The 12,505-nt window shown below is 33.0% G+C and overlaps 1 protein-coding gene across 1 annotated transcript; it reads right to left on the reverse strand.

Moving 5' to 3' along the window:
* Positions 1–1,257: 1,257 nt before the first annotated feature.
* On the reverse strand, positions 1,258–2,361 carry LOC114755939 (protein P21-like). Its single transcript, XM_028944835.1, has one exon. The coding sequence runs from the start codon at positions 2,328–2,330 to the stop codon at positions 1,644–1,646; it is 687 nt and encodes a 228-aa protein (XP_028800668.1). The 5' UTR covers positions 2,331–2,361; the 3' UTR covers positions 1,258–1,643.
* Between the last annotated feature and the right edge of the window lie 10,144 nt (positions 2,362–12,505).

Consider the following 12,505-nt stretch of genomic DNA (forward strand, 5'->3'; position numbering starts at 1 on the left):
GAAAAATATCTTATTTATAAATTTATAAAATATGAAATCTGGAAGTTTTAATTTGTAATTTTAATGGTTGAGATGAGAAAGGGATAGAAACTGAGGAGAGGGCCGGCAGTCACAGGAGGATATACCCTTATATACTATTTTGTGTTTGAAAATGTACAATATAATATTGGATAAGATATAAAAGCTGGATAAAATAAAAATTAAATTTTTTATAAAAAATTTATTAAAAGTTTAGGTATATACTTACATTTTCCATAATATATTTGTTTCAAAAATATTTTTATTAATAATAGGACAATGAAAATTTCATTAATTTTTAATTCATCAAAATTATATGAAATTCTAAAAGAAAAAAAGTAATCTAGTCTTTCTGGACAATTATATCTTTGCCTAGACCGGCACACTTTCATATGCCGAATATGGTAACTTCTTTACTTGAACCAACAGCCTAACCTGTGTCAATATCCTTTACGTGCAAGTTAAAAGCATACTACTTCCTGGTAATGATATAAAAGCTGATTAACTAATTTAAATAAATTAAAAAAATTAATTAAGTTAGTTATTTATAATAAATAGGTATTATTTTTTTAAAAAATATCCTTACTAATCATATGTATTATTTAGAATTACCATTTAATAAAACATTTAACATATGCAACAATTACCAGAATTACCTTGAGAAAAAATAGATAAATATGAAAAATAAAATAGATTGGAGTATTGGATTTACGACTAAATTAAATATCAAATTAGCTTTTATATTACGAAGTGGAGGTAGTATTAATAATTAATTTATATAAAAATTTTACATATTATAATTTTCCTGAATTTGATAAAGAAAGTCAGAAACACTAGTTTCCGTCGGATCAATACCTGGTTGAATCAATGTGTATTTTATTCCAGCTATACCGTGCATGGATATGTATTATATCTGCCCAAAGAAGCTATTATATTTTTTATAAAAATAAAAACTTATTCAAAATTCAACGTGAGACCTATTCAAATATCTACCAATTCATTATATATCCCAATCACAATCAAATGGGAATGGTTCTGCTAGCTTTATCCTCACTAAAATGAAGTGAGATTAAATTGCATTTGTGTGAGATTAATATTAAAGTAAACTAAAAGATAAGGTACGAAGCATATTTTTTTCGTTAGTCAAAGATATAAATTTCAACATAAACATGATATGATGACCGTTGACTTAAATTTGATAAGGTACTCTATGCTTCATGCATGCGTAATCAATTTATTTAATAATCCCATTTATTATTATAATAATAATCTCAATCGATACACAAGAGATCAATATCACATTCTAGATATACCTGCAATGCCCTTTATTTGTATTTTCCAGCTACATAATCATATAAACAACAATTATACTGAACACAATATAGTAAAAAAGAAAAGAAAATTTAATGTAAAGTCTAAATGATATTAGAAATCGGAATTATTTTTTAATATTAAAACTACTGTCAAATTTCACAATAAAATGATTATCAGTACTTTTTAATAAAATGAAGAAATTTGACAGTAACTTTAATTCCAAAAAATAACTCTGATTTTTAAAACCATTTAACACAACTAGTTAGGGATATGAAGTCTCAAGAATTTCAAGAATTGAAAATAAAAGATGTTCAAGGGCAAAACGCAACGCTGTAGCTGGTTCCTCCTGGGCAAGTGAAGGTGCTGGTTGGATCGTCCATGGGGTAACTATAAGCACTAGGGCACCTGTCCTTGAAGAACCTGGAATACGCGGTGGCCGTACAGTTCCTTGATCCTGAAGTACAGCAATATTGATCTGACCTAAACACTGTGCATGGATTCTGACACCCTCCGGCAACCTTCAACTCCCCTGGGCACTGCTCATCGATGCCGTTCCCGGTGCACCGGATCGTGTTGTTGCAGGTGGTAGCGTCTGGACTGATCTCTAATGGCAAGTTGAACCCATTGACCAACGAAATATCGAAGAAATCCATGTTGTTGTATTGGTTCAACGAGAATTCAGCCAGTGTGTTTGGAGGCGTACCGGTTTGGTTGCACTCAAGGAGGCCGCCACAGTCTCCGGTGAGACATGTTCCCTGTCCCGATTGGTTGAAGCTACAGTTGGTTCGTGGCCAGATGCGAGCCTGGGACGTTCCGGCAGCTATGTCAAGGTCCCAGCTTTCCCCGGAGTTAAGCCTTCTTCCTCCACCAGGGAGAGCAGCCGCCCACACGGTGTAGGAGCAATTGTTTGAGATGGTGAACGTGGCGGCTCTGGTAGAGACGAACATGAGGTTTATGAGGAGGAAGGAGAAGATGGGACTGGTTTTGATGATCGCCATGGTTGGAGTTTGAGAAGAAGTTTGAAGATTTTGCCCTGACGAATGCTGGGGTGATGGAGTTTTATATTTGAAGAGGGTGATGAGTTTAGAAATGGAGACGTGTGAGTTTGGTTTTCGTTATTTTGAAAATTCATAGGATGATGTGTTAATAATGGTTCAACTTCTAGATAAATTATATATGGTTAACACTAGTCAAGTCCTTTGAAAAAAGTATTTTATATGGAAAATATAAAACTGATGAATTTTACTGGTCCAACTAAGATTGGATTAAAGTATCCATTTGTGTCTTTCTCGCAAAATACTGTTCATAGTGATCACTTGAATTCTGATGAATTATTCGGAAAGTTGGTCCTAATATAAAGCAATATGAATATTTTTGTTCAATGAGGTTTTTATTTTGGTTATTAAGAAAATGTTAATTTTAACAAATATTGTTCAAAATTCAATCACTTATTGGACGTTTCGAAGTTCATCTCCCTTCCTATGGATAAGAAAATTGGAGGACCGCGAAGGAAGATAAAAAAGTAGCTTATATTTTTAATCCCCAGTTAAATATCATATTATTATTTTGTTAATGTTTATTTTTATTGAATAAAATAAAACAAGAAAAGGATATATATATATATATATATATAGTTGAAATAAAAAATGCTAATTTTTCCTTATTTCATCAGTTTCTTTTACTTTAAAAAATTAGTTGGCTTGGAAGACCTTAAGCTTTGCTTGCTTTTACAAGTTTATGATCATACGTCACTATTGCAAATTTCCTACGAGGCAGGCATTTGTTTTCTCAAAAGGGAAGAAAAATCAACGAAACCGTCTTTAGAGAAATGAAGAACCCTTGAATATTTTTTTATGCAAACACACTTCCTTTCACATGGATCAGCCCAGATTAACGGTTCTTTTTTATAGGAGGCATGATAAAAGAAATTAATTATTGGATCTCTTGTAAAATGTGTATGTCATACTTTATTCTCGTTCCGGTCCTTTTTGTTGTGGGCCAAACAAAAAAGACAATTATTAATACCCAAGTATGAGAGCATACAAAACTTTTCCAAACAAAATAAGGAACACATGCAACTCAAAATATATTAGAGCAAACAGAACCGGACTAAAGCTAGAAGACGTGAACAAATAATGTTAGTGTTTCAGGCCTACCTGGAATATAAGTAGGTTTTTTTGGCACACACGCATGATCCGATTACAAGGATGGAGTCGGATTATGGATATACAGCAAAGCATAGAGAAGAAAGATGAAGGAGAGAGATATGAGAGAGTAGTGGAGTGTTTTACAATATGTGTATCTGGAAAATTGCATTCAGTTTTTGTTCCTTAAATCTCTCCACTCTCATCCACAATCACGGTTCCTACCATGCAAATTTGCAATGTTCAAAAAACCAGACTGGACCAGTCAGTTTAGACTGAAAACTAGTGAACCGGCTAGTTGTTCGGTCCGGTTTACCTCCTAAACCTAAAAAAAACCCAACCCCTCATAACTCGGCCTAAACCAGAATGGGTTGGAGAAAACCAGGATAATCCATCGGTTTGGCGGGTTATACTGGGTTGCTTATGAGGAAGGAGAAGAGAGGGAGAGGAGGAAGAAGTACAGATCTGAAAGATAAAGGAGACCAAAGTAAGAAGGAAGAAAAGTGATGGTCACCATCTTTCGCACGTCGTGAGAGTTCTTTCGTTATTGCCGTTCTCCTCTGGTAAGAGCCGATTAGATCTAAAGTGAGAAGCCATGGAAGTTGTGAAAGAAATGGTTACCCACACAATAAAGAAGAATGAAGACACAAGCTAACATTGAAAGAAGAAAAGTCTGGCACTATAGGTTGTGTAGCCTTTAGAGTGTTGAAGACTTAAGAAGTAAAGTAAGAGAAAGAATGAAAAAAAAAAAAGAAAAAAAAATAAGGGTAGGTCACGTGAAGGAGATAGGAAAAAGGTCAAAAGAAGAAAGAATTTATATTTTGTGTATATATAAGGGATGAAGAGACAGCTCGGATATCTTAAATAAGGTTAAATATTATATTTTTATATTTAAATATCAATGTTTTATATATTTTAATTAAATTAAATTATTTTAATAATTACCGGTTTGATTCCGGTCTAACCTTGATCTGACCCACTAACTCTTGAACCACTACCTCAACCAATTCAATACCCTGTCCGATTTTTTTAACCTTGCAAATTTGAGTGGGATGGTAAATATTATAGTGAAGACCCATATTTTCTTTTTATTTGCATTTTGATCCCACTCTAGATGGGTCTAGGCCTAATCCACCAAGAGTGGATTAGCCCTGAAACATCTGTTATTACACCCTATATAGTGCACATTTGGAACGCTATGGCTTAGGTGAATCATGAATTAAGCCCATGGATTGAAGACTTATATTTTAATTCTCAAGTTACTAGTCATTTGGTAAATTCTGGATTTTTTGTCATACGAAAAAAAATACTCATTGGGTCATTTACTTACCCATTTAATAAAAAAAAATATGTGAATGGTATTGTTCATATGGTCAAATAGTATTTATAGCTTTTCTGTCCTAACTTTGAGCAATCATAACTTCTAGCATATACATCCATTTTACTCTCAGTTTGAAGCTCAGGATGTGTACTAGTTACTCACAAAATATCATGAGCAGATTCATTCATTTGCTTTACTTTTGCTTTGTCTTACTTTCATTGCTCATTGCTAGAAGGTTTATCCCTTTACTTTAAATTAGCATGCTATAAACAATCATTATCTTGCATGCAACCATTCCAAAATTCCATTAATCATTCTCATATATCATCATACTCAATCTTACACACCATTTTCATCATTCATCATTATATAACATTAATTGGCATATCTAATCATACATCAACACAAAGAGAAGTCATTACATAAAATAACATAAGAACATTTCTTCAATTCTCCCCTTTATTCTCTTAATCTACATCTTGTATTCTTCTTTCATGGCCAACATACATATTATGGCTAGTTAAGAGAGGGTGAGATTCAAAATAACTCAGTAGCAAACAATTACTACCTAAACATACATGGCATAGCTTAACATTTATTACATGCTTGCAAACTTAATAGTTTCATAACATAATGACATATTTAGAAACTATCATGCATTAATTATAAATCATATAAGCCTATGACATGCTTCAAATATTATCACCTACACAATGAGTTCATAAAGTTACATAAACATAACAAACATGTCATATATGCAAGCAAATACCAAGCATATAAGAGTAGGGTAAAATCTGCTATTTTTAACGTGTCACATTATTTCTCTTGCTCTATTTGCAACCAACCTTTAAAATTGCTTGACTAACCTTTCCCTTTCATCTTCTTTCATGTCACATGACTCTAATTACATTAACACATTATATTATTCACCTATTAGAGCCATAACAGTAAGTTTCAGGCATAGCTCTCTTGAATATACTTTAACCTCTAACTTTTAAACTTTCAACCTAATCCCTTTAAAACTAATTTCACATGCTATGCCCACATAAGTTTGCATATATAATCCACTTCTAAACTCAAAATTAACAAAATCTAATTCCTTTCTTTAGAACTTAATGCCAGTAAATGCATTAGAATAATGAGTATTGTTAGCATTTTTGTTATTGTTCTTTGCTATTGAGATTTCTATGAAATCTCACCCCTTCCCTATCCAAAATGACACAATCTAGGGGTTGGACATTCTAGAAACAAAGTCAAGGAAGTGGAGTTACCATCAAGGAATACATGCTTGATTATGAAACTTTGAAGCATGCTTTAAACTTTGTGAATTTGTAAATTGATCATGGATGATTGTATGAGTTAATAACTTCACTTTGATGTAAAGTATAATAAGTTATAAATATGTATTGATATATATGATGAAGGACTTGTATGGCTTAATTATGGCATAAATGCCTAAAGAATGGTATTAAAAGGGTAAGAAAATGAATTAAAATGCCATAACTTAGTGAGCATAAGATCCTTAGCAGGTGGATGAATCTGGCGATGATATTTTTGTAGGCTAAAAGTGCTCATCTTAAGCTTTAAATACAGTAGTAGATCACCTAAATTAAAGTTATGTATGAAAAGTTATGAATTTATGAAATTATGGTAAAAAATTTGAAAAGAAAAAAATTTACCAAATGAATCGTATATCTTTGGGCTAAAATAGAACTTGAATGGTAAGGCTATGAAACCTAGTAAGCATGTTTCCTATGCAAAAAATTGAAATAGTTTCAAATAAAGTTTGGAATCACCTCATTTTAATTTTTTTAGTATTAGTTATGAATTTTTAAAATTGGCCAAAATTTTAGGATTACCCTATGAATAGTAACCCATGAAAAATTTTGAAAACTTGATTTTCTAAACTTGAGGTTATGAAATATGGTTCCTTTTACTTCTATTTGATAACTTATATGACAAAAAAAAGAGACGTTACAACACCTCCATCAATTTTGTAATGTTGCACCGGATTAGATAATTTTTTGGGTCCTAAAACATTGATGAAACATCTATTCTTTTACCCTTTTTAGTAAGTATTTTGAAGCACTAAGTTTCAAGTGAATAATAAATTAAGCTAATAGATTAAAATCTTGCATTTTGATTTTCAGGTTACTATTTATCTGGCAAGTTTCAGATTTTTGGCCTAATTTTGAAAAATCATAACTAATTATAGAAAAATTGTATTGAGGTGGTCAGGCCTCCATTTAAAGCTCTTTTAATTCTCTACAGGAAAAAAATATCATTGGCTCATTTATTGACCATTTAATACCAAAAAAGCATGTGAAGTTATACTATTTATATGGTCAAAATTGTACTTTATAGTTTTTCTACCCTAAATTTGAGCAATTATAACTTCTAGTATACACATCTATTGTAAATGATCTACTACTCATTTTAAAGATCAAAATATGTACTATTTACTCATAAAATACCATGACTAGATTTATTCATTTGCTTTATTTTTTTTCTTTGTCTTACTTTTATTGCTTTATGTTAGAATGTTTATCCTCTTATTAAAAGCAGCATGCTATAAACAAACATTACCATACTTGCAACCATTCCAACATTCCATAACCATTCTCATACATTATCATACTCAATCTTATATGCCATTCTCATCGTTCATGATTACATAACATCATAGGCATGTTCTTGAGTACATCAACATAAAGGAGAGATATTACATTACAATATATAAACACATTTCTCCAATTCCTCTTTTCTTTCTTTTGATCCTCATCATCCCTTCTTCATCCTTGCACATAATACATATTATGGTTAGTTAAGGAAGGGTGAGATTTAGGAGAACACTACCAGAAAAAAGGCTTTTAACTGCGGTTATTAAGGGTTTATCATGGTGGTTTTGGAGGCAAAGTGGATACAGTAAACGTTGAAGGGTAAATAAAACACGGCGGTTGAAAACCGCCATGGAAAATTATGAACTTTACACGACAGTTTTTTACATAACCACTGTGGAAAGTCATTTTTTCCATAGCAGTTTAGTTAATAACTGTCGTGGTAAATTGTTTTAACAGCGGTTATTTGCACAACCGCTGTTAAAAGATTAATTTTGTTTAATTATATTGTGTGAATTTCTTTTTACCTCCCTGCAGTTTACAATTCCAAATAAATCTAGACAGTGCAGAATATATACAGAACAACTTCAAGATGACCATAAGAACAAATAACCAACTAGCTAGTTAGTATATACTGTTGGAAATTGTGCCCTAGGGGCCAATCATTTTGCTATGAACATTGTTGATTTATGAATTTATTAATTACATTATCATATTATTTGCATGTTTACTGTGATGACTATCTTTAGATAACTCATGGTTTATCCTAAATGTCCCTGGTCGGTCATCTATGTGGGAGCAGCGATGAAATAAGACCAGTATGACTTTAAAGATATATAGAGATATAAATTAAAGTCATAGGCACATGTAAGAGTACAAGGTGTTAGACCGACCCGCTATGAGAGAGCTGCATGGGTTAAGTCATAAGCTTCTCTCATATACAAACCATGTCACTGTGCCCTTTGACCTGAGATCATCATGGATTCCTACATGAGAAACGCTTAGCTTTGACCTAGTCAAAAGTCACTTTTGACCCAGTGATCATAAAGACTATGTTCAGGCTTAGTGGTTTTTCATGCGGAGGAATGTGAATGGTTAAGATGGAATTTGTCCCTCACATTCGTAGAGAGACATTACTAGGCCCCTTGATGAGTGAGTCTGAGAAATGTATGGCCATACTATAATGGAAAGGTAGTTCCGTTTCTATACTCAGACTACTCAGGGATCGAGAAAGTAACGGTCATGAATAGGAAGATGACGTTCTCCATGCCTCATCCATGACCAAAATGTCGTGTGACAAAAGGGACGTGATATGGTTGTATCAAAGGTTGCATCGTTCAATGATCCTCATATGTTTTGGGTAGTCGTGATGTCTTGCTAGAGACCGCTTACGACTTGTGAGTCATTATAGTTAATGGCTCACTGCCAACTTCATATGGGCCTACAGGGTCGCACACAAAATAGCCCAACACGAGTTATGATGTCCAGATTCATTGAATCTAAGATATATCCAGATTCAATGAATGATATAGGGTGGACGTGTATATATATATATATATAAATTCGTATATATATTATATAAATATAAGAGATATTAATTGTTAGATTTAATTTATAAGGATAAATTAGATCTATGTAAATTAATTCCGTCATATCTTTATTTTTGAAATAAATAAATAGGTGAATTAAATCTGTGAGACGGATTTAATATAAACCGTATTTATTTAATTGTTCTCTTATCTGATTAGGCAATATCTGATATTGTATTAATTTCGGAATTAATTTAGGATTAATTTCAAAATTAAATATCATTCATTAAACCTATAGCATCCTATATATTTGATATGAGGAGCTAGGGTTTTAAGCGTGAGGGTGAAAACACCAGCAGATAAGAGACGGCCTAAGAGAGATAAGAGTGGACGGATTCTCTGAAAACCCTAGACGGACAAAAAGGGCGCTAGCATGTTGTTTGTGACTGGAGAGCTATTCGTGTGGATATCGGTAGAGGAAGCCAACCGGAGTTGTCGACTTCGAACGACAAAGGAGGCGAGCAGAGGCATCCTGAACGGCGGAATCACCGAGCCACCAGGAAATCGAACACCGAAGGTAATGCTTCTTAATACCTGACTTAAACGCGATCGGTAGATCCGGGCAAGGGATTGAAAGTTTTAAAATTTTTTTTTAATTTATTTCCGTTGCGCGTTTATCAATTCCCTTCATATACATACAGCAAATATTGAAATTTCTTTTAACATAGGCATAAAACTTAAAGTAGAGAAGCCAAGTACAAGGAAATCTGTATCTTCAAAGAATAGTAACAAGTGAATTTTATCTGCACAATAGAACCAAATAACATGTATAGGGGGCAAACTAAGAGAACAATCTAATAATAAATTTTTTGAGGAATGACTTAACTATTTCAAATTTTCATCTACAGCAATGTTGTTGATAAAGTATCCCTCATCAAGTTGATTTCATCCATGTGATATGGTGCAGCATTTTAAAATACCTGTAAATCAAAAATAACATAGTCAACTTAATAAAAAATGTGAAAAGAATTGAAGAATTACATGTAATGTAACTTATCTTTACCTCGTCTAATTTCTCAGCCACCCCTGTTTAGTTAAATAAAATATGAATTGATTAAAAACTAAGTTTGAAGAAACCAAACTTGAAATGCAGGGTCTTCACGTTGCTTCACAAAACTCTCCCATACTTCGTCACTAATAAACTGGTATCGTTCCTAAGGATGCTCACCCTTTCTTTTTTCATGAATATAGTGTTTTGTAAGCATAGATTTAAAATCCCTCCACCGTTCATCAAGTTGCTTAAACAGACGATCTCTCATTTTCTCAGTGGTGGGAATATCAAATGTTAGTTGCAATACAATAGCATAGAGTTATAAGTAAATAAGCAATATAATTGAAACAAATAGAGAAAAGAATTCGTAATGTGCCAAAATATCCTCCTAAATATTTTGCTTCATTAAACATCCTTCCTTTAACCCCTTAGAGTACATGTTTGGAAGTGTTACAGTTCAGGCAATTCACAAACCAAGCCCGCAGATTGAAAATTTGCAATTAGTTCTCGAATTACTGTTCATTGGTTAAATTCCAGATTTTTGGTCCAACTTTGAAAAATCATAACTAATCATATTGAGATGCTCTAAAATTCTACTCAAATCTCTTTCAATTCTCTATAGGAGAAAAATATCAAACTAGATTTATTTCAAGCTAATTCATACATTTTAATCCATGAAAATCACTATTCCTTTGGTGAATTCTAGAACTTTCAGTTTTCTTGGCTCAATTTTGGAAATCCGTATCTTTTAATGTACACATCCAATTGAGGTAATCTATAGATCATTTTAAAGCTTGGGATGTGTATAATATGTTTTCCAAGTTTCTTGGCTTAACTCATACATTTGATAGGTCAAATTAGAGTTGGAAGCTGACTACTCTAGGACCTACGTTTTATCTATTGGACAATACTTGCTTTAGTTCTTTTTATTGTTTTGGCATGCATAGCTTGGCCCTATCCTTTTCTGTTCATTCTTATACATTTCCAGTCATGCCATAAACATTTTAAACAAATAAATTGTATCATTGGCATTCATACACATAATTTACATAGTAGGAGAGTCATACATAAATTCTTAACCAATCATTAACATCAATAATTCTCCACTTTCTTCTCCTTCCTTCTCATGCTTTCCTTCATGCAATCATTATGCATCATTGATTGACCTAAATAGTTGGTTAGGGAGGTGATATGAGAGGGGAAACGATGGACCGGCTAGAATCAAGTATAGGAATGGAACGAGACCCCAAGAGAACCTGCCTCTTGTAACCCCAAACACAAGCAATCGGACGGATGATCGAGGTAGGACCTTAAGAGAACCTGTCTCTTACAACCCTAGCCATGAAGACACCACAAGGTTGATCAATCCCTTGATACTGTCCAGTATTCTCACGAGAATACGAGGATGCAAGCAAGGCTCACACAAAGAGAAGTAAAATTCTCATTTTATTAATTATTCAAAATCATCTCCTTTGAAAAGAGTACATACTGAATTATTTATAGACTAAGACTCTTGAAAACCCTAATTGATAACCTAAGCCCTAAAAGCCCAATATAAGCTTTTAGAGCCTAAAACACTAAGTAAATAAAATGCATCAAAAATAGATGCGAAAATACAACAAAATTAGGAAAATCAAAAGACTTTCTAGAATACTCTAACTTGCTAGTCAAGATAGAATAATCTAGATCACACACTACCTAGCAGGATCCCTTCATTAATGAAAAGGATATTATTTGACTCTCTACTCATTAATGCAATACAAAAGAAGTAAGTCTTTGCCTTCAAGAAGCAATCAATACAAAATAGGAAACTATAAAATAGAAAACTAATTAAAACAAATAGAATCCTATTTAATATCATATAAGAATACTCTTGATGCTTCTTGAATCTTCTTGGACCTTCCAAATGGGTCTTCATAATTGCTATTCACGTCCATAAGTATGTATGAGCCTTTTAGACACCCATTTGGACTTGAATATGGTTGAATCACGTTCTGGAACTCCTATGGTCCATAACACAATGCATTTGGACTCCAATTTAAAAGATTATAGCTCTAATGGACTCCTCCAGGAACATATAATTGTTTTGGGCCTTTAATTACATAGAAATTGGCTTTAAATCTCCTTTTAGGCTCTTAGAACGCACTCTTGTTTTTTTCTTAAGGTCCAAGTGTTTACACTCTAATGACTCACATGCCATGGTGGCTTTCGGGGTGGCCTTCCATATGTCACGTCAAGCTCCGCATGTGTCCATGTCATTGTGTAAGCAATGATCCATATCATCCTCCATGTAAGCATTCTGAGGCTATAAATCCTTTGAACACATTGGAGGGCTGGTTGGGCCTCTAACTGGATGAGTATTTCTTGGGCTTCAAGACCTCTATATTGGACACTTCTTGGCATGCTATCATTCCCTCCCGCTTCGAAAAGATTCGTCCTTGAATCTTGACCTAGATCAAAAGGGAAGAAGTTAGAATTCGCAAAAATAATTTGAAAATAATATTCACTGA

Source organism: Neltuma alba, unplaced genomic scaffold, assembly GCF_004799145.2.
Source record: "Neltuma alba isolate B1F8T4 unplaced genomic scaffold, ASM479914v2 tig00010350_pilon, whole genome shotgun sequence".
In the NCBI taxonomy this organism is placed as follows: Eukaryota; Viridiplantae; Streptophyta; class Magnoliopsida; order Fabales; family Fabaceae; genus Neltuma; species Neltuma alba.

Excerpts from the sequence above, each read along its gene's own strand:
- LOC114755939 (XM_028944835.1), bottom strand. The coding sequence starts at position 2,330 with ATGGCGATCATCAAAACCAGTCCCATCTTCTCCTTCCTCCTCATAAAC.